The sequence below is a fragment of the Anguilla rostrata genome, chromosome 17 (genome assembly GCF_018555375.3).
Source record: "Anguilla rostrata isolate EN2019 chromosome 17, ASM1855537v3, whole genome shotgun sequence".
Lineage (NCBI taxonomy): Eukaryota > Metazoa > Chordata > Actinopteri > Anguilliformes > Anguillidae > Anguilla > Anguilla rostrata.
In genome coordinates this window covers 10,557,340-10,584,850 of record NC_057949.1, presented here as the reverse complement: position 1 = coordinate 10,584,850, position 27,511 = coordinate 10,557,340, and the positions used below count along the sequence as shown (strand labels likewise).

Below are 27,511 nucleotides of genomic sequence, written 5' to 3'. Positions count from 1 at the left end.
CACAACTGTGGCTGCCTCTAATGCGATATTGTACCTTGGAGGGATATTTTTTAAAAGAAGTAGGCTGGTTGAAAATAGAGTGTCCCCATACAGGAATAATGCTTCATATTTCCAGGGCCGGATGGAGAGACGAGGCAAGAGTTGTGTGGCCGACTAGAGGATTAAGATTAAATGGGGTGACCTGGGCCTGTCAGGGTTCAGGTTCAGAGACCTGGTCAGTAGAGTAAGCATTGTAACATCCCTTAAACCAGCACCCCCTTCCATCCCCCAGCTCAGGGGTATCCAACCCAAAACCTGAAGAGCAGCAGGGTCTGCTGGGGTCTCCAACTCTGGTCCTGGAGAGCCTCAGGGTCTGCTGAGGGCCCCAACCCAGGTCCTGGAGAGCCTCAGGGTCTGCTGGGGTCCCAACGCAGGTCCTGGAGAGCCACAGGCTCTGAAGGTTTTTGTTTTCCCCTTAGTCAATTTATACCAAATACATTTAACTTGCCTCATCTTGTGTAACTAATAATCTGCTTTAATTGATCAATCTAGTGCTGAGGATCAATGACCAGCAGGACCTGCAGCTCTGGAAGCTAAGTGTTTGCCACCCATGCCCTAGCCCCCACCCCTTCATTTCTGCACAACAATGGTGCCTGAACTGTCAGGCAGAAAATCTCAGTGTGAAGGAATTTCCCACAGTGCTCAGTGTTATGGGTGGGGCAGGCACACTGGCTTCATGCAGTGAGAGACGCATCATTGCACGATGACGGAAGCCAAAGCTTATTCGTTGGAGACGGCCTGTGCTGTGATGTCATCAGCAATCCACTCCAACCCCCACTCAAGTTGCAGAGCAAAGCGGGACATTCAACTGAGCACATTCCCAGTCAGTTTTTTTGTCACTTGACTTTTTAAACAACTTCAAGGTTCAATGAGGAGAACTAAATATTTAAATATTAAACATTTCAGGGAACATCCTGTTAAACTGTTTTCCGTTAATAAATGTTTTCCATAATTAATTTCACTAAAGACAGGTTAAATCTTCATAAATAAAATCAGGCAAACAGTACAACATGCGGGAAACGTCAATAAATAACTACTGGTGGGAATCAAAGTATTTTTACTTTTTTCACTAGTCTATCACAGCAAAGCGTAAAGCATAGAGTTCAAGTCAGCCTCAGAAAAATAACGTGTTTGTCAGAGTCCCCAAAATAGACACTCGTCTTCTGTGAACAGACATCACCTCTGTGGCAGTGCATATTTGTCTGCAATACCCAATATTTGTCTGCAATACCCAATATAGTAGCACAACATCAACCGCTCTCGTGATAGAAACAAATACATTCCGTATAATCAGATACAAAGAGGAACTTTCGCTTGCCATTAATCGCAATGTTTCTATGATGAATAATCACAGCATCTAACATTTTAAAAAAAGAATACAGCTACACATGGTCAGAAATGCCTCCCAAGTTAACGAACACACACACGGCTTACACATGCAGGACACAAAACTATGTGTTCCTTAACATTAAGAGGCAGCGTGGTACACACACTGTACGGAAGTCACTCAACGGCTATGTTTAGACATACACCTTTAGGCTTGACAGCCATGGCAACTAACCACAATCGCCACGACTGTGCGCCTGTCCACACACGCTTGATAGAAACAAACACACAACCAGCATGAACATGACTCAGAAAGTTATTTAGGACATTGCGCATTTGTCACGTGATGACAATAAACCGGAGGCTAATACTCTGCTAACGCCACGTAAACTGACAAAGGCTGGGCAGGAAAGTTTACTGCTCTATGACAACATACAAATTTGTCGGTTAGTCTTTCCCAATTAATTCTGTAATCCAGGCAGTTGTTTATAACAGTCCATGCAGACTGTGCAGTTGTTTACTGAGCAGCTATAGCAGGTAGGCTCCTATGATTGCTGCTAACACATGAAAGTGAACATAAGCTCATTTGCACGTTAGCCGAACTAAACAAGTTAGTTGCCGGCTTCCAGCTACCTGCACTTCTACCTAGGGCAGTTTTTTTCACTCCCATCTGGAACCATACTGTGCACAACCTTAACCACACAGGCCCTTGAGTGGTGAGTCAGCTTCAGCAGTGACAGGGGACCTGCCTCAGGAGCACATCATTGCACCTGGGGAATGGGATTAACCCTCCTGTTCTGTTCATTTTTTAGGTACAGCAAAAATGTTCCCGGGTCAATCCCCATACAGGGGGGGTTTGCAAATACATGAAATGAACCATTTTCATTTAAAATGTTGATTACACTAATTAAGGCCAGTAGAAGAAGTTTCATACTGAAAAAATAATTTTAAGTATTTTTCCTAGATTTTCAAACTTTAAAAAGGGTCAATTTGACCCGCAACATAACAGGAGGGTTAAGAGCTGCTGCACAGTGGGGATGGGTGAGAGAGCTGCTGCTCTGTCTCTCTCTCTCTCTCTCTCTCACACACACACACGGCAGAACAAGAGGATGTTGTCTGCGCTGATCTGTCGGAGTACAAACCTGCCCTGCGTAGTCCTCACCCACCTCACGCATACACATAAATACATGCATGCTTGCAAATACACTCATGCTCACACACACTCTCCCATAAACAAATGTCTGTGTGTGTCTGGCTGAGTGTGAGTTTATGTACATGTGTATGACAGTGAGCGCACATCTTCACGGCAGACAGTCACGCACATACAATTGCAGTGGAGAAGAAAATGTCAAACACTCTGGAGGTTTGGAGGCAGTGTGTGGCTGAGAGGAAATACATGATATCCTGACTGACATTGCCTGCCGCAAAGAGGCATGGAGGTACAGAGAGGAGAGAGGGGCAAGGACGCACAGCCACAGCCACAGCCACAGCCACCCCCCCCCCACCAACTGGGCATGGCTAAGCAAATCACCCAAAGCTGAAAAGGGGGTTGTTCAATGTCACATGTTCCCAGCAGGCTAAAGTAGGGTTTCTCAACGTGGGCGGTACCGGATCCCAGGGGGGGTTCTCCGATTGCAAAGGGAGCACTGGTAGCACAATGTATGAAAGGGTGGCGTTGGAGCCATTATGGGGAATGAATGCCCCACATTAATGCTCAACCTGGGGGCCAGGCTGTCACTACCTGTGAGATCCAAGGGACATTTTACTTTTAATTATCACAATTAAAAGTAGAATTCGCGGCTGCGCTGATGCCTGCGCTCTGTGCCGCTGGTGGCAAGCATTCGGAGACGGACACCAACGGCCAGAGCATCTTCTACACATTGGATCCACAACCGTTCAAGGAGAATAACATTCGGATCATCAACATCCTACTAGGCTGCCACTACTGTGACCAATTTCTTTCAGCGCACATTAGCTTAGACTTGCTGGATGAAAACACAGCATCAGCCTCAGCCTCACACTGGACACCACATTAGAAAAAAAAGAACTCAATACTGAATGCCAGTGCTGCTCCCGGTGCAAGCAGGCGGGTAAGAAAAGGGGGCGGGGATAACAGGTAATGGAACGCACACGGTAACGAGAGCCCGCGTGGCGTATCCCCATCTCACGCCTCCCCCTGGAGAGGCAGCAAGCCGCGCGATGAATCAGAGCGTTCCTCACGAAACGGCAGCGCTCCTGAAGGGGCTTCAGCTTATGTTACCAACTCAGCCCTACCGCGCGAACGGCATACGCGGGCGTGTTCAGCCCACTTCCGCGCTCTTCTGGGAGACTGAATCAGGTCACGCGCGCGAGCGTACCTTCAGCACGTCACCGGAAGAGCTCTCATCGCGAGAACGCACGCCCCACCTCCAACGCCTCACAGACACCAGAACCTGCCCCTCCGCCACACCTGCCCCACCTCCAACGCCTCACAGACACCAGGACCTGCCCCTCCGCCACACCCGCCCCACCTGCCCCACCTCCAACGCCTCACAGACACCAGGACCTGCCCCTTCGCCACCCCCCTCACCTCCAACGCCTCACAGACACCAGGACCTGCCCCTCCGCCACCCCCCTCCCCACCCCCCTCCCCACCCCCCCCCCACCTCCAACGCCTCACAGACACCAGGACCTGCCCCTCCGCCACCCCCCTCCCCGCCCCCCCCCACCTCCAACGCCTCACAGACACCAGGACCTGCCCTCTCCGCCACCCCCTCCCCGCCCCCCCCCCACCTCCAACGCCTCACAGACACCAGAACCTGCCCTCCGCCACCCCCTCACCTCCAACGCCTCACAGACACCAGGACCTGCCCCTTCGCCACCCCCTCACCTCCAACGCCTCAGACACCAGGACCTGCCCCTCCGCCACCCCCTCACCTCCAACGCCTCACAGACACCAGGACCTGCCCCTCCGCCACCCCCCTCACCTCCAACGCCTCAGACACCAGGACCTGCCCCTTCGCCACCCCCCCCACCTCCAATGCCTCATAGACATCAGAACCTGCCCCTCCGCCACACCCAGCCCTTCAGACAAAATCTCAAAACTTTCTTCACGAGGACAAACTTACAAGAAGGAGCCAAGATAAAAGTTCTGAAGTCTCATCACACATCCCCCTGTGACAAACTTTTTTAAAGACTCACTTCACCTTAGGTATGCACTATGTATGTTAAATTTTCATCTTTTAAAAGACACTTTATAGAAATTATGCATGCGTTACATTTTAAACACTACAATACACTGCAAAAACATTCACAATTGCATGCATGCAGTATCTTAGATAAGACACTAATGTCTGTCATACTTCAATGCCCTTGTTCATGCAGTTCTTAAGAATTACGTTGCCATACATCACACATTATTTATATATCATATATATCACATATATCACATCACCTACCATGAAAGCCTTTCACGGTGCTCTGGATAACAGTGTTGGTCAAATAAACAAACAGCAATAATAAAAACAATAATTATAATAAAAATAACAGCAAACATAATCATTAATGATGATGACAAAAGATACCATAGCCGGCACCTCCAGATGCAACTGCATCACCATCCAACAGGAAGCAGAGGCATAAAGCAGGTGTGACATCATCATGAGTCATGGAGGATGCTGAGCAGCCTTTGAACAAGGTACGACTGACAAACAACCAGCGAAAATTCTATTATTACCTCTCAAAATCAAGACTTTTTTTCCCCCCAGGGCCCAAACTCTGTCTGGTCTGGTGCGCCACCTGATTACTTTATAAAATATTCATAACGTGCCCCGAATATAACAGCCCATGTTGACAGTCGCTGTCAGGGGAATGCTTAGAGGACTATATTTAAGTTCTCCTCTGTTTGGCTAATCTGCTTCTCTTTGTTTATCAGCGACGCTGAAACTAGTCGTTATTTCTACAAACACACATCGCGTGCAGTCATGGGCACATCTGTAGGCCACTCTGCTTCCAAGCAGGTGTCTGAGCTACAGAGAGCAAGACAATGCTTCTTAAAGACAGCGAAGAAGTAAGGAACTTGTGTATTCCTGTCCAAATATAGATATGTTCATTCAAAACATGTTCTTTTAAGGATATCTGTGGTTTGCGTTAATGTTCTCTGTGCAAGACCCGCGATCAAACGTTCATTTGGCCGCTAATAAGAAAAAGACCAAACGAACCTAAGCACAAGAAAAGGCCACTGTCCTCTCTGTGCCCAAGAAGGCAATTTCAATTGCTTCAGCAATGAAGGTGCAGATACTCTTGAAAAACACAGTTTACACACCATGTTTTTATGATGTGAACTACTTTTAGGACGCAACTGACTATATGGGTCAGGAAATCTAGGCGAGACAAACATTTATTTAGAAAAACATTTTTAACTTCGGACATGTTAAAAAAATTTTGAAGCACCCAACGTTGGTACTTAGCAAGAGTACTATACAGCGTTTCACAGAGCTGTGCCTTCTCATACAACTTTGTGTGGTACCCCAATATCAGCTCAACATGTATCCAAGTGAATTTCCCACCTGATAACAATAGGGGTTATGAAAATAGGTACCATGGACAGAACAAGACTGAACGCACTCCACACATTTACTGGAAGTTAACACTTTGGAATATTTTTACATTAACATCATCTCCAGTAAATTTGTGGAAAAGAGCTGTCACTGTCCTTTTTCATACGCAGACTAATCCGAGAGTTCTGACTGCAATACTTCATACGAATATGAAGAGTTTGCTGACCTCTAATGGCCGTTTCAGTTGAACATATTCTGCCACCATGAACAACATGAAAATATCCTGAGGAGGTGAAAAGAGCAAAGCGGAAAAACAGTACACAAAAAAAACCATGTAGGGGAACCATGTCTGAGTATCTTTCAAAGAACCTTTCACTTTCAACATGTAGGATGGACATTTATTTAAACCATCACACCCCCTTCCCCATGTAGAATGATCACACTTGACTGATAACATCAAAAAGCTCTTCTCTAAAAATACAGGAAACCTCCAATAACCGCCAAGGACAAGCAGGTCTCAGGAAGTTGGGGGGTCATGTGATCAATAAATTAGGGAAGGAAGCACCTCTACACCCATCACATAACTACTCCCAATAAGCCAGTACACACTCCACAGCTCGGCAATCCGCATCTGTAGCCGTTCTCCCTCTGCCCTGATTCCCCCTTCCATTCCACTCATACTTTCCGAGACATCCACCTCCACCAATCACGCATCCTGTTTCCACAGGGCACCTGCAAACTTTTTCCGGTCGCCACACAGAGTTGCCCAGTGTATGACTATGCCACACCAGAATGCCATTTTACCTGACATTATGATTCTCCCTTACTTACGTTAACAATAATGGCAATAGCAGGCCACGAAGTTGCAATCAAACCAGTAATACCTCCAAATTATGTTACATGCTGCGCAGTAACATAGGTTTTGACAGGTTCACAGGCGGCTGGTGGAAGGGGGGCGGGGCCCAAGGCTGGTTGGGGGTGGCCCCTCATAGGTACCTGATGGCGTCTAGCAGCTGCCGATGCTCCTCATTGGTCAGGATGTCAGGGAGGGCGGAGGCCAGGATGTCCACCTGCCTCTCAGCGGCATACTGCTTCAGCGCCGCAAACAGCTTCTCCTTCACTTCCGGCTCCCCCCCAAGGACCTGCTCAATCTGCCGCAAGCAAGAGCAAACCACACCGCCATGAGGAACACACTCAGAGTCCCATATCAAACCTAAAAAAAGCACTGATAAGCAGCTCCTGTCAATCACATTACCCCTAGCCCCATCTGTTTTTGTAGTATTGACAGTTTGTGATTGTCTTATATTTAAGAATGGCAAACAGAAAACAGAGTATTTTTAAAACCTACAAACAACTATGATTCTGGCAGTGCTTGTTTGCTCTGCTATTCACAGAATTCAGCATAATGTGTAATGTAGAGTCCAATTATTGAAACAGATACAGTAGCATTGATTATAATACTAATAACAACAGTGAACCCAAGAATAACAATAAACATAAAAATTAGCTATACAGACTACAAAGACAATAACATCATTCACAGAACAAATTAAGCTGATCCTCCACTCCCCACCTTACACACCCCACCTCCAAAAACCCACATTTCGAGTCTACAGCCAGTTAGATATAGATAAGGACAGACAGAGATGGAGGAAAAATGGACACAACAGGACACACAGAACAGGGCACAAGGGACAAATGCAAACCGTAGACAAACCAAAGGGGTTTGCTGTTCTCAAAGCTCATGTCTGTCAGCTCAGTCTGATAGGTGAGCCCACCTTCTTGTTGAACTCCACAGCTTTGTTCTTGCGATCCTGCCGCACACTGTCGCTGCTCTGCAGGTTGACTGGCCCCTGCATGTCACTCTGCTGGCCTTGCAGGCCCCCTTGTATGCTGCTTAGCTGGTCCCTTTGCAGGCTGCTTGGATGGCACCCTTGCAGGCCCCCTTGCATGCTGCTTGGCTGGTCCCTTTGCAGGCTGCTTGGATGTCCCCCTTGCAGGTCCCCTTGCAGGCCCCCTTGCATGCTGCTTGGCTGGCCCCCTTGCAGGCTGTCTGGATGGCCCCCTTGCAGACCGCTCAGCAAGCCTTCTTGTCGGGGCCCTTTTATGCTCCCTTGCAGGCCGCTCTTGAGGCCCCCTTGGCCGCCCGGTTCCTTCAGGCTGCCTCCACTGGTTTGTTTAATCCGCCGGCCCATTCCGAGCACGCCCAGTCGCAGCGTGCGGCCTTGCGACGCCTTGATCATGGCTGCCGCCGTCTCGTGCTGCTTCACCGGGATCCCATTTACCTCCAACACAAAGTCCCCCGCCCGCAGCCCGCTCCGGCCCGCCGGCGAGTTCGGCTGGCAGTCCTCCACCAGCAGGGGGCAGTCTCCCACGATGGTGAAGCCAAAGCGGCCGTCAGGCCCAGGGGGGATGTCCAGCTGCTCAGTACACACATCACAAAGGCATTCAATATAAATGCATTTCACTCATTTCAGGCAATGCAATTTGTTATTTGAATTTGTTACGATTCTTTGACCAGGATTAAAACAACATTCATTCCTAACTTCAACTCAGAATTTACATAATTGTTTATTTTCAGCTACACCAACAATCTGGCAAGTTCGAAAAATGTAAAAACTGCGAAACTGTCTACAAAAATATGTATCACTTCCATTTATTTGCTAATTAAAGTTAAGGACAAATGTTGAGTGAATCATTTTCATTTCTAAGAAAACAAGACATTTTTAGAACAGGCTCCACTTAACAGCTGTGACTGCTTTTCTTGTCCGTTTGGTGCTCTAACTGTAACTACAGTGCAGAAACAGCTCCAGCATGACTGATCCCACAGCGGCAACTGCCTACGTACTCCCCCAGAAAAGAGGAGCCTCGTTAGCCGAGACAGGCTGAGCGTCATTTAAAATAGTATGCTGGCTAATCACATAAATAACAATATGTATAATAAATAAGCATGCATTTTTCTATATCGGTATTTGTAAAAAAAAATTTGGAACGTTTTACGTAAATTACGCGAATTCATTTAGTGCCCTTGTTCATACCAATGTAGCACAACAAACACATTCATGTCGATTACCATAAAACTTAAATGAGGTTTCTGCCTCATAGATGCGTGGGTCACTTCTCAACCCTGGGAAAGGTGGGTGGTTCTTACAGAGGACTGCTAAAGGGGCGTGTCCAATTGGTGTGTAGTTTTGGGTGCGTCAGAAAAGGGGGTGCCATGTAGCGAAAATATCAGACGGCATAAATGTTCGGGCTCATTGAGTAATTAAGGCCAGAAGTTTATACGATATCCAGAAACCCACTTTGCCCTCGTTGCCACACCTCTGAACCAGGAGCATGTCTGAGAGGGATTCAAGGTCTTGGTCATTTCTGAAGGGGCACATCTGACAGGGGTTCAAGGTCTTGGTCCTTTCTGAAGGAGCATGTCTGACAGGGGTTCAGGGTCTTGCTCATTTCTGAAGGAGCATGTCTCACAGGGGTTCAAGGTCTTGCTCATTTCTGAAGGAGCATGTCTGACAGGGGTTCAGGGTCTTGCTCATTTCTGAAGGAGCATGTCTCACAGGGGTTCAAGGTCTTGGTCCTTTCTGAAGGAGCATGTCTGACAGGGGTTCAGGGGCTCACCTGCTGAATGCGGGACACCACGCCGATGCTGGGCGGGACATTCTTCTGCTTCTGCGCCAGTGCGGCCAGGGCCTGGGGGTTGAGGGCAGAGACGTCCTGCCCCTCAATCTCCAGGACCTGGTCGCCCGCCTGCAGGCCCGCCATGTTGGCGCTGCTGCCCTCCTCCACAGACAGGATGTAGCTGGGCCCGCTTCCTCCCAGACGGAACCCAAACTCCTCGGGCCAGCCCTGATTCGACAGCGGCATCGAGAGAACTGCAAGAACCACACATGAACAAAGAAACACGCAAATATAAAAACACAAATGCACGCACATGAACGTGTGTGTGTATACCAGTGGTAACCGACCCTGTTCCTGGAGATCTACCATCCTGGAGGTTTTCATTTCAACCCTAACAAAGCACACCTCATTCAACAGCTAGAGATGTTGTTGAGCAGCTAATTAGTAGAGCCAGGTTTGCCAAATTAGGGTTGAAATGAAAACCTACAGGATGGAAAATCTCTTGGAACAGGGTTGGTTAGCACTGGTATATACACACACACACACAAACGGAACAGAGAGAAAATACAAACACAGCAACATCATAAACCGTCATGCAGCGTCCATGTTTCTTTGATAACTTTGAGGAGTAGGAAACACAAACCTTTCAGGCTCAGTGTAAGGAATGAGACAGTTCCAGTGTCGTTGTAAAGTTCGAAGTTTTCTTCCATATCCAAACAGTTACAACGAGACAGTCAGTGATTAGCAGCAAAGCGTCACACACTTTTTGGGTTGGTGGAATAACGGAATAATTATGCGATCAACAGATGGTTCTAAATACCCCTTCTTTGGCCTTTATTTTCAAAGGCAGGGAACAGAGACACGTATTTTACATCAGATATTTACACCAATATAACTGACTTTGTATACTGAAATAACTCCCTGCTGCTGAGTGAGGGGTCTGACACTCAACTATCTGCCAGAGGTCTGCCATAGATTAGCGACCTGTCCATGGTGTATTCCTGCCTCTTGCCCAATGCACACTGGGATAGGCTCCAGCACCCCCCGTAACCCCGCCCAGGATAAGCGGGTATAGATAATGGATGGATGGATGGATGGATGACTCACCAAACTGTGTCTAATTCACATTTATGTGTAAGTCAAAGCTGAGGACAATGCTGATTGAATCCAGGTCTACATATCAATCTGAAACACTCATTCTCACCGCCTCCTCGGTTTCAGAGGGATCGCTTGTAAACTGTACACCCTGGAAAAGCCCTGCTATTCCCGGGACACTCCCCCAGCACATCACTCCCCAAGCTGCACTCACTCGAGAAACATGCAGGGAAGAGATGCCTTGTGATACATCTGAATCTACTCAGCCTTCATGTTAAAAGGAATGCATGGAATCTTGCATCTCTCCTGAATCTACTCAGCCTTCATGTTAAACAGATGCATGTAATCTCGAAAGGCGTCCTTGTTCATGGAAGGGTCAAATGGGCAAATGTGAAGCACAACAGAACAACTCTCTGTGGAAGTACAGCTTACAGTAGTGCATGATCACATGCATTATATTTTTACACAACGTGACCCTCTGGGACCAAGGTTCACTCGCCCTGTACACAATATGGCCCTCCTGGTCTAGGGGAGTAGTCAAATGGCACTTCAGCCCTCCAAGGAACTCTCCCTGCTGTAGTTCCAAGGGCCTACCTATTTTACTAATCTTTCCTTTCCATCATTCATCCTCTTGTCCTTCTCCTCCTCCTACTTGTTCCCTCTATTTTTGGTGGTATATTTATGGCTTTGTCCTGTGTCATTCTGTGGCTGTTACAAAGGGCTTTCTTCCTTTTCTGCAGTCTCTCCTTCATTGATATTTATATAAAGACAAATGGATGCCTGGGCAGCGCAGTATCAATCACAGAGAGGTTTAAGCACAGATGAGCCCCTTCAAATATCTTCTCCAAGCACACATGCAGGCAGACAGGCAGACACACACACACATAAGAACAGTATGACTCATAGGCACTGCTGATATAGACTACCCCAGCCTCCAATCAATCACCACATATGACCCAGTATAACACAAACTCAAAATCAAATGCAAATATTTCAAATACCTGCTGTTCAGTCACAACACTCTGTTGGACAGTGGTGGTGATGCAGTTGTTTCACACAGAAACAGTGCCAGAATCTTCCAGCAGTACACATGTGTTCTGGCCCATATATATGGCAATGCAGTTGCATTTCAGCCACCAGACTGAGTCTTGATTCTGGTGCTCCTCTGAGCCTCACTGCCTCTCCACAGGGTCACTGGCCTGATTCTGGAGCTGCAGCTATTTTCTCGTCCCTACCTCAGCAGTAACCATTTGCAGGCCACCATTCAAGCATCATGTTCCTATTCACATATGCTAATGCAGAGCAGAGGGATCATGTTGACAGTGAAAGGCTTGTACAGCTTTAAACAGCACCACAGAATACAACTGCAACAGGAAGTGTAAGGCAAGATCCAAGCAATGTCAGAGCTGGTGTTCCCACCTTTCTCTCTCTCTCACACACACACACACACACACACACACACAGTGCATGCAAGCAAATGCATATAAACACACCCACATACACACCACAGCACTCACTCTCACACAGGAGTACATAGTTTCGGACAAATTTCATTTTTGGAAGCTTACACTGAAAGCTTTAACTCAACTTCTCTCAGTCATCATTCTAGCGTACAGGTGACCGTAGCACAGGTAGAAAGGGTGAACAGATCTCTTTCACAACGTAAGTGCTGCAGGGGCAACCAGATGAGCTGACACAGCCCAAAGCTCACAAACTGTAGCATTACTGCAACAAAATCCAGCCAGACACACATTCAAATACAGAATAACAATGTGGGTAACATCACAAAACTCCAGCGTAAGCACTGTGACTCCTGTCGTTTGTGTAAATAGTGCAGTGTTTGATTTGACTGGTGTAAAAGCTTATATAAAAAACTATAAAAATGTACAATAAGTTACTTTTTTCACATGAAAGCCCTCAACCCACTTCATAACCGCTCAAGACCCCCCGGCCCGCCCCGACGCACTGTTCAGGAGCCGCTGACCCAACGTGTAACAGCAGGGAGTCATGCTTCAGTAGAGAAGAGACCTTAAGTACAGATTCTGTTTCCCTAACTCTCCTATACTTCAGCTTCCTGATCTTAAGTGAACTCCAGCAGAGGACAGACGAAGCAGTAAATCGCAGTAGAGAGGGCTCACCAAAGTCCTTGGAAGCCGACCGTGTGCCGGACTTGCTCTGCCGCAGGGAGAACCGGCCCTTTTGGCTCTTCAGGAACCTCCTCATTTTCCGCTGTTGGGTCGGGACCTCGCGGTCGGGTCGGAGGGCGGAGACCGGTGGGGTCAAAGTGAGGTCAGACTGAGGAGTCCCGCCCCCGTTTCCACGGCGCCGCTGCCGAAAAAATATTTTCTTTAACGGAATATCCTCGGCTTCTCAACCACCCACTACTCCCACCACCAGGGACGGGAGCCAGCTCTTCAGAGAACGGAATCTGGAGGCGGGACAGAGACCAGAACGAGCCGAGAAGATTCCGCTCGGAACGGAGGCGCGAAATGGTGCAGGAAAGCGCGCCGGAGGCTCAGGAGGCGGCGTACCGGGAGCGCTCCGCAGGGGTCCTCACGGCTGGCCAGGGCCACTTTGCCCAACACTGCCCCGAGTGCCACTCAGAGACGAAAAAGAAGAAAACAACCTGGGACGCTCTACCCTAGCCAGGTGATGTAATGATTCTTTCCTGAGAAAAGGTAATGTGAAGCCCCATTTTTCTATAAATACTTCTGGTGTGTGCTTGCTCTCTCTCTCTGACTCTCCCTCTCTCTTTCTGAGTCTCTCTCTCTCTCTCTCTCTCTCACTCCCTCCCTCTCTCTCTCCGAGTCTCGCTCTCTCCCTCTCTTGTCTTGTGGAGTAGTCCCTCTCTGTGGAATGGAAGCTGACCCAGAAACGCTATGGTAAGCCGGTGAAAGGGACAGCCGTCACCGTAAAGAGTGTAAGAGCGCGAGAGAGAGAGAGGGGGAGAGCTCCAAAGCGCAGATGAGGTGCAGGCACAGAAGCGGAGCGAAGACTCTGGCCTAGATACGCCCTTAAATGGGGCACACCAGGACCCCCCATCACTGACAGCAGGTCAGAAACATGCGCCACATATGTGTCAAGACAAAAGACGGCGCTTCAAAGCTGTCGTTCAATAGACCCCGCGATCTTTCAATATTTGTGACTATGACAAAGTTCACAGCAAGAATAAAAAAATGTATCTATAGATTATAAGAGTGACAATGCAACATGCAAATATAAAACAATATGGCCTAAGGGGAAGGCTATGCTAAAAGAGCGATGACAAAGACAGGGACAAAGGACAACAGATCTCTGAACCAACTTACCGCAGAGTGATCACCTCCATCCATCGGCTGGACTGGGGGTTAGCACATATCAACCAGGGAGGTCAAGCGTTGTGATCCACTTCTCCTTGCTCAAGCTAATAACCAGAAAAACACCTTGGCAGGAAATTGGTCTCATTTATACTCAGATGAGACATTTTCTGTAAAAATCAAAAAGAGTGGCTCACCAAGCTGAAACAGGAAGCAAATCTCATCTTGAGCAGCTGATTGCCATGCACAATGGCGCAAGCTGACAGCACGTGCCAAGCTGTGCAACTGGTAGCCCCAGCCTGTCAAAGGCAGGGCAATGCCGCGAACTAAAAACGGACCTCGGAACCACTGCGAGAATGCCTGAAGAGAACTGATGTCGACTTTGCACTCAGGAGAAAATCTCTTTATTATATTATTTCACTTCTACAGGACCGAGATATATGTTTTAGTGTTTCAACGAGGCATGGCAAGGACCATCTTACTACGGATGAGGTGGGCCTATTAATGTAAAAAAAAAAATAAAAAATAAATAACATGCTATGTTTTGTTTAATAATTTAACAATTGCAGCTGACTTCTGAGTGTAGAACCTGTAAACATCCTTAATATCAATGTTTTTGAGCACTCTCAAAATGTTATCGTTCATTGTGTCCCCTTGGGGAAATGTGTTTTTACCAGTTAACACAAACAACAGACATTACAATCGGTGCATATTGTTGTGTTTCATGTTTGCGTGTTCTTCTCCATTACAAGCTTTCTAGCATCCCGAGTCAGCAATCCAGGGTCAAAAGTTAGCCTACGTTTACCCGGTCCATGCCTTGGTGCGTCGCCTTTATAGTTTTGTCGTTTTAAATGAAAGACTACATTTATTTCGAGCTAAAGGTAAATATAACGATATTAATTCCAATTCCAAACAAACGTTTGAATGAAAATATACACTTAAGTAGCTACTTACACAACATCACCTTACTATGAAGAAAACTGCGATGAGCCATGTTTTTTTTCCCACGTAGGCTCGTTTCACACAAACAAGCGTTTTTCATCGCTCGCATTGTCGAATTTCCAATGAACTGGCACCCTCTTCTGGCTATCATCATACAACCTCTGTAAAGCCTACGCCAGTCAAGTACATAGAGCTCCTTCAAGAACTAGAGTTACCCTTGAAATTGCTTTTCCTCTGCGGTGTCTGCTGAAGTTCGCCAAGGAGATTAAAAGAATCGCGAAGTTCGCTTGTTTTCTGTTTGACCTATTAATAACATTTCCTCTAGCTGTCCAACTAGGGTTGCCAGACGCCAGATTTTTGACCGGAACGTATGTTTTCAAATAATGTGTAGCCTACGTGTCCGGTTGTCCCGACCGCACAATGTAGTAATGTCTGGTAATTAATGGGAATTTTTTTTTTACCGGTTTTTGTAGGCTAATTAATTAGCGTGTCTCGGGCTGAGTGGGCGTGGTCGAATACGGAGGAGAAGATTTATTTGATTATAAACACAGGACCACAGCAAGGCAAAAAAAAAAAAAACATAGTCTGAGTTTATGGTGGCTTTCTTGAATAATGGCCCATGAGTATCCCACTGCTCATCGTTCAGAACCTCTAAAACAGCAGGTGGCCCTACTCCCTATTATTTACTTGATATTTAGTTCGGTGTTTCCAATATTTTGGACCAACTCCAGTTTGTACACATGGTCGCTCAAAAAGATGTTTAAAAATCCTGTGATTGTGCTCCCTTTTATAGTATGTATTCAAAATCCATTTTACAACAATGACGCCGTGCACAATCTGTAAACCCGACGTGGCGGGGCGTGATCAGGCGGGGCCACAGCTAGTGTTACTTATTGGCCGCGAGCAGACTGCGCAGCTGTCCTCGGTTATTGTTACTGGTACATGCAAGTGAAGCACACGGAAGTAAATATGCAGTCTTGATTCAGATGTATCTTTCGAATGCACTTTGCGGTGATCTCAGCCGTTTGTGTACACAATCTGTTTTGAAAGTAAGTAATTACTCGCCGACAACTCGAGCGTTGCTTCGTAGGCTGCTTTATGCAGTAATAACTTGGTGTCATTTTCGTACTGGGATGATTTGTTTTTACCCTCCCTGAAGTAGTTTCAGAGCTTGAATGTGCGCGGTTGCCTTCCCTGAGCGTCTGTGCACCTGTCGCAGATCTTGGTCGTATTACTAGAGCTAAAATGTTATTAATTTTCCTTCGTCTCCAGATAATTCTTCCATTGTCTACAGAAACCTTTCAGTTGCTATTGTTATAGGCTAGTAGGATATAGGGAGGGACCATGACGTAGCATGATGTAACTTATTGAATGGACATAAAGTCGCATTAAAATGTATGGAGGGCAATTTAATTTAGATACTGTTGAAATTTTTACCCAAAATAGCACAATGCTCCTGGATAATGGTAGCCTACATACAATACCTCCACATACAGTATAGCCTACTGTACATTGCAGTATGCATTATGATGCAGATAATTAAGGGGGAATTGGAACTTGGTGTTAACGTCCTGCAAAGTGGAGTTTTTGTAAAGTAAGCACGATTTAAGTGTCATGCTGCCTGTCAACATCAGGCAGTGGAAGAAGCCCTTTTAAAAATAATTTAATGCAATAATCAGACAACTTCTTAATAAACTGTTTGGGACTTAACATTTGGAGTGGTGCTGAGATTTATAGTGTTCACTGGAAAGAGGTGTTCTTAGTGATGAGATTTGTGCATTTTGTGGGAATGGTTGCACTTGCCTATTTCTGTTACCTTGAGTTGGTTGGATGCTGTGTACTTTGTAGCCAGCTTTATGGGCAGTGATCTAATGGAAGTCTGTGCACTAAAAGGAATCTATTACTAATAAGTATGGAAAGCACTTCAGCAGTAGCACTGAAACTGGTAGTACTAGAAGCAGCTATTGTCATTGTAAGTTATAGTTGGTGACAATATAACTATAGGTAGCTACCTGTGTTTGCATTAGCAGTCTCTGTCTTAGCTAGCTGACACACCCATTTTATTGACCAGGTAATAAAGATATGTAGCCGGAGACAGGTACTTCATTACTCAAATTAGTTTGATCATGTAAGTACCGGGCCCATGTGTTATGTAGCCTAGCATGTTTACTAACTAGCTATAGTAATCTTGGGCTGGTCAGCAGCTGTCTACCCAGCTATTTTAAGCTGTGAGTTAACTGCAATGCAGTTTACTTGCATTGTAAATGATCTTATGCTTGTTGCAGATGGCTGGTAATACTGCATGCTAAGCGCTAAGAGAATAACAAAGCAAAAGATAACCGCAAAATTATTTTCTTATTCTTTGAAATTACACACTTCACACTGCAGTTGGCTACCAAGTGGAACTAAGCCTGGTCTAAAAGAACACAATCGCTCACCCCAATTAAAAGGGGCTCTTTTGGCAAGGAAGTAATGCACAGGAGAAAGGAGTTTCACTCTTACAGAACGATCATTTTTATGTAGCATATATTTGATTGCCAAATCCAAAAATGATCAGACTGTCCTGTCCATATATGTTATGAGACAAAAGGCCACACTGATCCTAGGTCAGACTGCATTCATGATTGTCTGGGAGTCAGAGATCTGATTTAGGATTCCCCACTCTGTAGTCTGGCCCATATCTATCATCAGCTAAAAGGCAACGCTGATCTGAGGTCAGCAGTCCTGGTCTGAGACGTTTAATGAATCAGCCCATGTGAGTACTCTCAGTCTGAGATGCTTTAAGGCTATGGGCCCTCCATTTGATCTCATTTTAAAGAGCATGACATCATTAATATTTTAACAATGCTGTAGGTCTAATACTGCTTAGCTTTACCAGGAGCTACTTAGAAAAAAAGATCTAGTCTTTGGAGTTTAGGCAGGCCAGCCACCGCCATAAACCAACTGGTGTGACGCATTAGCTGAGCTTAGGCCAATCAGGGGCAGGATCATCCATCCCTGTGGGGTAAAGGTGTTTATGTAGCTGCTGTGGGGGAGGGCATGTTGCTCTTCGTTCCCTGGCACTGTGGTCTGTACACTGTTTCACTTCCCTGGTTCTTTATTTGTTCTTCTTTTCTTTTATTTTTCGGTTTGGTTCATGAGGCTTGGTGTGCTGAAGGTGGACGCTGGGTAATCTCTGGCAAGGTCTGGTTTACTGATATCTCTCCACCTCAATCTCTCTCTCTCTCTCTGTCTCTCTCTCTCTCAGCATCACCTTTCATCTGCTGTGTCTCCATCAGTCTCTTCTTGGCAGTTCGTTATAAGTAGTGAGCCTGCAGTGCGAAAGGAATGTATGATTTTCCTCAGTTTTCCAAATCGACTAATGCATAGGCAGAGCCTGAGATTAAGTTAAATTGATTCTGTGTTAATAATGATTGAATAGCTTCGATATTGGAATACGCGAACACAATACAAATTGTCTCGCATTCTCTCTTCCATTAGATAATTTATTTATTTGTTTATTCATCAGGGACAATGCAGTTAACATTGTTACAGGCTAGAAACAAGCACCAGATGCACTACATGTAGGGTTTCTAGCCAGAGCTGTACGTATGTGACTCTGTATGTAGGTCAGAGAGCTGATCTACCATAAGGGAATGATTTATAGTAAACTGTAGCCCGGTTTCAAAACAAACTCATGATTACGGTGATTCTCATAGTCCTGTTTTTCCCCACAGCTGTGAGCAATGTAGTCAGTTTTTCTGCGGAGTGATGTCACGTTTATAAACGATTCCCCATCACGCTCAGGATATGAGACTGTGCAAGCTGTACTCTTAGGCCAGCGTTTCTGCACTGTACGGTCACGCTTCGGTGGAGATGGGGGCCCAGCCACTGGAACTCGCCATATGTTTGGCAGTGAACCGCTGCGCGACACAAAAGCCCACATCGTTCACATGAGGGAGGAAACATGATATTTTTTTTGGGGGGGGGGGGGGGGCACAGAGGCCAGAGATCACAACAATGATAAAACCTAAAACCACCGCTACATATGCACCACTCACCACACTGTGCCATTGTGTAAATATGTGCCTTTCCTAAATTACACCACTTACTCCTTCTACATCCTTTACCTACCTCCACCCCCTTAAGACACTCTTTCTTACCATGAATTACATATTTTTTGTAAATTGCATAAAAGAGGAAGCCATAGGTGAAGCAGCTGAAGTCACAGCGGTGACTACATTTCACTTTTCAGCAAAAACAATATTCCAGAAAAATGTAGTGCCTGGTTGCCACCAAAGTCTTTGTTTTTGTCCAAGACTGCCTGGGTATACTATCAGTCATTTAATGCAACACAGCTCAGGTAGTCTATGCAGCCAAAGCCGGTTAGCTACCTGTCCAGGTACATTCCTGGGTATAAGAAAAGTACCAGTCTGTGCAGATATTTCATTTAATTATATACTGTAACAGCAGACAGTTCTGCTTGTGGACGTAAGAGATTTGTTTATTTCTTGATGAGATGTTTATGTTTTTCCTGCTAAGGCTCTCAGCTGCGAGCATGCAGCCCACCAGGCTGTCGACGCTGTTGAGGCTGGTGGTGTTCGTTTTGGTGGTCGTGGTGGTGATTAAACTGGCCTCCCAGCCCAGGTGAGTCAGTTTCCGGTCCTTCGTTTTTGGGGTGCAGCAGCAATTTCAGGGCCCCTGCCAGTAATCCGACAATCTGAAAAAACGCTTTTTTTTCTTCCTGTGAATGACAAGGTTTAATTACCTTACATTACATTACAGGCATTTAGCAGACGCTCTTATCCAGAGCGACTTACACAACTTTTTACATAGCATTTTACATTGTATCCATTTATACAGAGTAAATTGCTGAAGGATATCGAGTCTCACGCATGAACAGTTAGAACCATTGTTTGTTTTCTGTCTGTGTGTCAGGATTACGAAACCACCGTATGGCTCTAACTTGGTTAGATGTAATATTAAACCAGCTTTCCTAACTTCCTGAAAAGTTTCCCTTTTGGACACCTCATTATTTTTATGATGGCAACACTATATGAATATGATCATAGGTTCCTGGCTAGAACAAAAGGCCTGCACCCATACAGGCCATTCTTGGGTAAAATTAGACACTCCTGCTTTACACTGATGCATTAAAAATATTTTTTCACGCTGTAATTTGGGATTTTGCTTTTTGCCATTGTCCATCCATTATTAAAATCCAGACAGGCTTGTGGTTAAAAAAAATTTTTCACGCTGTAATTTGGGGTTTTGCTTTTTGCCATTGTCCATCCATTGTCCAAATCCAGACAGATGGTGCCAGGTGTTAAAATGAACCAGGCCAACACTCACGGGTTCTGGAACAAGAACCCGGGAAAGGACGAGGAACCTCCGAAACAGGACAAAAGTATCGTGGGAGAGGGGGCCCAGGAGGGCCTAGCCAAAGCAGAGAAACTCCCCCCACCCCCTCAGGTCGTTCTCCCACAGGACCCCAATGCACCCCCTCTCAAAGTCGTGCACCTTGACCTGAAAGGAGCTGCCCCCAAAGTCAAATACCTGGAACAGGTGAGTGAAAGAGGGTGGAGACTTGTTGAAAGGTCAGACATATCTGTAGCATAGCATGCCAATCCTCATCAGGGCTCCCAGTCTGTGAAAATCCTCAAGTTATCAAATTTCAAAATGTTTAATAAGGACCTCTGGAAAGCTTTTTTTTTTTTCAAATATTTTGATCAGGAGTTCAAAGGGCTAATCTTGGGGCAGCATTCATTTCCAGGGATATTGAAGCCATTCCCATATTATTTAAATGATGATCTGTTGCTCTTGGTATGGGTCAGACATTTTAAAATGGATGAATGGTCATCTCCTGTTCTTTTGGAGGGCAGATTTTCCCACTCTTTTCCTCTCTGGGCGCCACCGGAGTCCTGCTGGAGTACGAGGACATGTTCCCCTACAAGGGAGAGCTGCAGGTGCTGCGATCACCTTATGCATACAGGTAGGCAGCTACAGGTGTGATTTCCCTATAGATTCAGTTAAGCAGCAACAGGTGTGATTTCCTTATGCATACAGGTAAGCAGAAACGGGTGTGATTTCCTTATGCATTTAGGTAAGCATGTAGTGGTGAGATTTCCTCACACATACAGGTAAGCAGCTATAGTTGAGATCTCCCTAGATCTCCTAGTTAGGTCAGAGTAATGTTCACTGTGTGAACTGGACTTAATGTGTTCATGGCTATGAATAACTATTACAAAATGAGTATAGTACCTTATCGCACCTGTGCCAAATAAATGTAATGTAATGTACAGTCATGGAGCCCCAGGTGGAATTGTACAGGTAATCAATGGCCTGTCAGGCAGAGTTCCAAGAAAGCACAAGTTCGAGAACAAATGTTTTACATTGGCAAACAGCAACTACCTGCTATAAGGATACTTCATCACTATGAGTAAAGTTTACACAGGTCACCTTGTGACTGTAAGCTGATTGTACCATATCAAAGTGTAAGCATGCCACGTGAGCAGTTATCCAATCTGAACCCCCCCCCCTCCCCCCCCCCCCCATCTTGTGGAATAGTGTAGAGGACATCAAAACCATTCTGAACCTGGCCAAGCTCAGCAAGCTGCAGGTCATCCCCCTGGTACAGGCGTTTGGACACTTGGAGGTACAAGAGTGAGCGCTAATGCTAACGCTACACATGCCTTAGCTGAAAGTACAGTTACATAAATCATTCATTCATTTTTTCTGCTGTTCATTGTGAACACAACTTTTGTTGGTTGAATGGCTGGCCTGGTTCATTTAAAAACTCTCTCTCTCTTCCTGTCCTCTATGTGTCTCTCTCCCTCCCTTTCTCTCTCTGTCCCCCATCCTCTTCCTCTGTCGTACTGACAGTTTGTGTTGAAGCATGAGCAGTACACTGCGCTGAGGGAAGTGGGGGATTTCCCTAACAGTCTGAACCCCCATGCCCCGGGCTCCCAGGCTCTGATCCAAGCCATGGTGACTCAGGTCCTGGAACAGCACCCAGATGCCCCCTGGCTGCACATTGGTGCCGACGAGGTCCGTCCCCCCCTCCCCCACCCCGACTCCCCCCTCTACCCCAGCATGCTTCTGTACCTGACACTGTTTCAGAAGCTGGTTAACTATTTAAGCGCAGATAACTAGTTAGCTAACTATCTCCATGGCGGCTTGTTTTGATTGACAGGTGTTTGGCCTTGGTGAGAGCCAGGACTCCAAAAACTGGCTGCACAGCCACAGCGGGGACATGGGGAAGATGTACCTGGACCACGTGGTGGCAGTGGCGCGCTTCATCGTCGAGTGGAGGCCAGGCATCCGTCTGCTGATGTGGGATGACATGATGAGGCAGATCAGTGCCGACGTTCTCAAAGGCAGGGATGGGAACTGAGCATTACATGACATCACATTACCTTTATTTGGCAGACGCTTTTATCCAAAGCGACGTACAATAAGTGCATACCAAAGGTCATTGGAACAACTACAAAACACAGGTCCAATAAGAGCACACACGTGCACATGAATACTTTCACACTGTCTCTCACACACATATGCTCACTTTAATACACTTGCATTCATACACACATGCACATACACCCACACATTAATACCCATATGCTGTCCCACACACACACACAGGTTCATAATAAAGCATCAGGTAATACTGTAATAATAATTTTGCTGATTTCATATTTCTTGCCTTTTTAGAATCTGGGTTGCAAAGTCTTGCCTCCCCAGTGATGTGGTTCTACGCTCCTAATCTGAATTTAAAGAACATCGGTAAGAAACGTCTCCATAGATATGACACGTTCATCTTTAACAATCAGCTTCATGCTTCACGTCAGTGGGCTTTTAAATTTAAATTTAATTAAATTTATCAGTCGCACACACACTGAAAAACAACTCTTCTTTTTTTCTTCATTTTTCTCAGATCAGCTGATCTCCAAGTACCAGGAGGTGGGGTTTAAGGACATTTGGTTTGCGAGCGCTTTTAAAGGGGCATCGGACATCAACCAGGTAGTGACTCCCCTGGACCGCCATCTGAACAACCACCTGTCCTGGTTAAAGGTCATCAACTCTATGGCCAATTACCCCTCCATCTCATTCCGTGGCATCATCTTGACCGGTTGGCAGAGGTGAGGCAGTGGGCCAACGCTGAGCCGATGCTCACATTGCTAGCAAAATTCCATTAAAAGACATATCTACAGTGACACATTTTTTGTTGTTTTGGCCCTATTCCAGCTTGTTGGATTTGAAGTGAAACCATGAATATGAGGTTGAAATGCAGACTGTATTTACAGTATGGATGTAAATACATTTGCATGTATTTACATCCCTATAGGGTGATCCATGTCAGTATTTCAGCCCTAATTATACATAGTCACCCCCCATGAGGGACTGAAAGTAATTGGACTTTTGGCTGCTCCGCTGGTTCTTGCCCAGCAGTATGTTGTTGCATCATTAGACCTTTTGTTGGCTAGTGTTCATTTTAGGTATGAAATGTGCATTTGGTGTCTAGATATGGATGTAAATACCCTTAAATTGAAGCTTAAATTAAAGCTGACAATCTGTACTTCATATTCATTGAATGGATATGCTGGTCTATAAGCCCTGTATTTTCCAGGTGAGGACTGTTACTTGTGCTCATGTGACCAATTTTGGTCTTTTGCCATGACGTTCCAGGTATGACCACTTCTCTGTGCTGTGTGAGCTCCTGCCCGTCGGAATCCCATCCCTGGCTGTCTGTCTTAAGACTCTGCAGCACGGTCAGCATCCTTGTTGCTTTCTTTTTAAAAGAATTTGCTTAAAATATTTGCTTGTTAAGGCACGCATACTGATTTTTAGGTTGTTTGTTGTGTGTGTTCCTGTGTGTGCTTGTGTGTGTGTGTGCGTGGACAGGTTCATTTTCGGACAAGGCACAGATGGAAGTACAACACTTGCTGGGCTGCAGTATTAACATTGAAAAAGGAATCTGGTACTGAACCCCAACACATCACTCACACACACACGCACAGTCCCCAACACATCACAGATATACACACACTGTACCCCAACACATCACTGATACACACACACACACACACAAACTACACCAACATACCACTGATTCACAACTGATGTTCACAACTGATTCTTGGTCTTACTGATATGAAATCTACCTAACTTAATAACCTCCTTGTAGTATTTGTATTTATTAGTTGGTCTGAAACTTCCTGTATTTTAGGAGAAAATATTGAGTTCAATATTGAGAAGCGATTGGAAGGGGGATCATTTTTAGTGTCACAGCTCATGTCCCTTTGGTGTAATCATAATAATGAGAAGCTGTGCTTTACCTGTGGCTACCGTTGTTTACCCGTTTACTTGAGTCAACCTGTGTTAACCTGTATTTTACCTGTCTTTACCTGTGCTGTGTGCCTCACAGTGATGGGAGTGGGGCGTTCTCTGGCTCAGAGGTGTATAACATGATACTCCAGCTCAACAAGGACTTACAGAAACAGACTGAGGAACTGATGAAACACTAGTAAGCTCTGTCATTGCTGGCTTTCTCTGGGGGGGGAGGGGGTTGGGTCAAAGGTCAGAGGTGGAGAAACCTGTCTTTCAGGGTCATGGGAATAGGAAGGGAATGTTCTACTTCTTCCTTCCTGAAAGTGATTGAATTTACAGAAGATTATTTAGCGTTTTTGCAGCCCTTTATGAAGTGCAAATATGAATATCGCAGGTTTAATGTGAATTGTGTGCTGGGCAATGGAGACAAAGTACTGTGCATCCTTCCCCCCTCTATCGATATATCTAATTTGTCTTGTTCTTTTTCAGCCATGTGAGGGGATCGTTCACCTATTACCACAGAAAATACAACTTTGCCAACCCACGAAGCCTGGGCTTTTTCACACAGCAGTTACAAAAGTGAGTGTCTCTTTTTTATTATAAAACAGATCAGGGACCAAGGCCACTGCACTGGTCTTTGCCTCACAGGGGGTTAGTGTAAACAATTAATAGTATATTAAAACTTTATTTCTATTATTTCCATGGAGGAAATCTCTTTGTTGTGTTATGTACACAGCACAGAATACTCATCCCTCAACAGACCATGGCACATTAAATAAATTAAGTAATTCATAAAAAAAGAAGACAAAATGTATGTTTGTGTGTCACCTTCCTTGCCTTGATTTGTTGTTAGTCAAGTATCAAAAAACCTAACAGTTTCTAAAGCACCACAGCAACAGAAAATTGTGGTCTCCTACCAATATTTGGCACACACACACACACAACTCCAAAAACATCACACACTTCAATGTAAGAAACTGTGGGCTTTTCAGAGGCAAAATTGTAAACCAATAGTAAGCACAATGCATGTATTTTTAAAGGAAATGTGGCTCACTACCACCCCAAAAACCCTCCCCCTGGTACCACTCAACAACCTTTGGTTACCAGTCAACAATTCTTCTATCTTGTGTGTTTGGATTTTGGAAAATTTATATCAGTACTGAAGTACTGTGCTAAGTTCAGATCAGTCTTAAAGCAGTGTCAGAAAAAACTCTTCTTTCTCACACTCTTTCAACCTTCTGTGCCCTCTCTCTCTCTCTGTCTAACCTCCACAGACTACTGGCGACTTGGGAATCCTTCCTGGAAAATTTCCGTACACAGATGGAGGCCATATTCTTCCCGGACACAATAGAGGAGTGGATGGACGAGAACGTCAACCAGCACATGGACCAGCTACGCAAGATGGCGGACGATGCCAACCGCATCGAGAAACTGAAGGGCCGTCCCAAATCGCAGTGAGCCTGTCTGAACGACGAGAGCTTCCCAAATGGTAACACACGTGGCCTAACATTCAAAGCCCCCCCCCCCCCTTAAAAAGGTTTGAGGGCTAGATGTTCTGGGGGGCCTCTCATTCACTACTTCTTTAGCTTTTGTATTCTTAGCATCTAGAAATAAAAAGTTAGGTTACACTGGACCTACCTAAACATGATCTACCTAAAGCATGGTCTTGCCAAAAATGACTATTCCAAAAAGTGCAAAAGTATAAACTGCTGTCCACAATGAATGGGACATTTTACAGTTATCTGCACTATTGAGGCCACATTATGAATGTATGTATGTATGTATGTGTAACATACTTATGTAAATATCTGATTGTCAATCAGTTTGCAGTCCACTGTCACTAGAGGTTTTATTCAATAGTAGTAATAATAATAATAATAATATGGTTGAATAGATATATCTAATAAGACACTGCACCAGGGACTTTATGTTTTCCATTTTGGCCAAGGGCTCCCTTGTTCACAAACCCCCCGGAGGTCCCTGGGCTCCAGTCTGGGAAGCCCCGTGCCTTCAGTAAGATGGCCGACGGAATCCGAGGCTGGAGCCGACTGCAACGAGGCCAGCCGAAGTTAGGCCACTTAGAAAACCCCCGAGGCCTCGGCCTTAAAAAAGAACGCATGCATCTCAGTGCTGCCAGGCCTGCACCGCCCAACAGCAGGAGCTGCTGGTGGAGGTACCGCCGGGGGTCGTTCTACAGGACGTTCAGCTCACTTTCCGAGCGCTTCCGACATGAAATGGGCAGCCACTGGGAATCGGTATCATAAACGTAGATTGTCATGTTAAAAAGAGGTTTGGCTTTTTATTGTTATTTTAACTTATTTGTCAGCCAGTCATAAATAAGTTGTGCTGTGGAGACTGACTTGTGCAAATGTAGAACAGTTCCAATTTTTTTTTTCTTTAACCAAGTGTTTACAATTGTAATTTAAAAAAATGTTTTATTTTTTTTAATGAGGTCGGTACTTTCTCTCTCTTTTGAGATGAATGTTTTTGTTGTGTGTATATAGGTGACTGGTAAAAAGGGTACATAAACAGTACCATAATATGCCTACTTGATTATAATCAGCTCAGGGGGTATTTGACCTTATTATTTTTATGATGCAGTTCGGTAACACTAAGCTATGCAAGCAGTACAGTCGCTTGTGCTATCTGACTTGCATTCCATTCTATGAAGTGCAAAAACTTGTTTGTGCAGATTCCATGTTGTACTTGTTTTTGTAAAATTAGAGGATGAGTGTATTGGCGCAAAATGGCAATGTTAATTGAGACTGTTCACAAAACACTTCATGCCCTGAAATATTTTTGGTAGTTGTGCCTTTTCAGGTTGGCGACAATCCAATCGAGTGGTGAAATCCTGTAGCGTAATTGGCGGTCTTTACTTGAAATTTTTGTTTTGTTACAAGGGTGTGAAAAGGATTTCGCCTCCGTCTGTTAACAAGATATTCTATCACTCTGAAGGGAAATAAAAAAGCATTTTTGGAGGATTTGTCCAGTCAGTTTTCTTTTTAAAGGATAGCAGATAACTTTATGCAGATGGGGAAAGCGGGGAGTAGTACAGATGGGATCACAGTGCAGTAGGTGCCACATTTTAGAGTGTTTGATTGTCTACTTCATCACTCCAAGTCAGCACCGTTTGTTTGATGTACAAGGTCTCTGCAATCAGAAGAAATACATTCTCTCTCTCTCAGCAAGTGTTTCCATATTTAACCACATGACAAACTGATTGTGAAAGGCTGTCTGGTAGTTAGAAACCTGCCACAACCACAGCTGAAAAACCACATAAGTGGTTGGCGACATCATTGTTAAACAGGGAAAAATATCAGTACATTTTATACTTTTTAATTATGATAT

The 27,511-nt window shown here is 45.3% G+C and overlaps 2 protein-coding genes across 7 annotated transcripts in view; one reads left to right on the top strand and one right to left on the bottom strand.

The window, feature by feature from the left end:
- Positions 1 to 15,277, bottom strand: part of LOC135244032 (delphilin-like) — a 41,944-nt gene extending 26,667 nt beyond the window's left edge. Inside the window, exons 1-6 of one of the 3 annotated variants that reach the window (XM_064316226.1) lie at positions 14,870 to 15,277; positions 13,928 to 14,085; positions 12,758 to 12,947; positions 9,525 to 9,778; positions 7,682 to 8,323; positions 6,900 to 7,054 (exon numbers count right to left, since the gene is read on the bottom strand). In XM_064316226.1, the coding sequence (XP_064172296.1) occupies positions 6,900 to 7,054; positions 7,682 to 8,323; positions 9,525 to 9,778; positions 12,758 to 12,947; positions 13,928 to 13,951 (1,265 nt within the window). In that variant the 5' untranslated portion in view covers positions 13,952 to 14,085; positions 14,870 to 15,277. Of the gene's footprint in view, positions 1 to 6,899; positions 7,055 to 7,681; positions 8,324 to 9,524; positions 9,779 to 12,757; positions 12,948 to 13,927; positions 14,243 to 14,869 lie in introns of those variants that run through there. The other 2 variants (XM_064316225.1, XM_064316227.1) reach the window with 2 other exon arrangements.
- zgc:113333 (beta-N-acetylhexosaminidase) lies at positions 14,289 to 27,141 on the top strand. 4 transcript variants are annotated; one of them, XM_064316232.1, is made up of 15 exons: positions 14,289 to 14,407; positions 19,379 to 19,483; positions 20,146 to 20,401; positions 20,719 to 20,828; positions 21,404 to 21,491; positions 21,719 to 21,883; positions 22,029 to 22,212; positions 22,547 to 22,618; positions 22,770 to 22,974; positions 23,522 to 23,604; positions 23,738 to 23,813; positions 24,261 to 24,359; positions 24,653 to 24,742; positions 25,438 to 25,652; positions 26,112 to 27,141. In XM_064316232.1, exons 1-14 carry the CDS (start codon positions 14,289 to 14,291, stop codon positions 25,619 to 25,621), a joined length of 1,836 nt encoding a protein of 611 aa, XP_064172302.1. In that variant the 3' UTR covers positions 25,622 to 25,652; positions 26,112 to 27,141. The 4 variants fall into 4 exon arrangements, with proteins under 4 accessions (XP_064172302.1, XP_064172301.1, XP_064172303.1 ...); XM_064316234.1 differs by lacking the exon at positions 14,289 to 14,407 and adding exons at positions 15,764 to 15,906; positions 17,999 to 18,040 and having other exon boundaries at positions 25,438 to 27,141; XM_064316231.1 differs by having other exon boundaries at positions 25,438 to 27,141.
- The last annotated feature ends 370 nt before the right edge of the window (positions 27,142 to 27,511 follow it).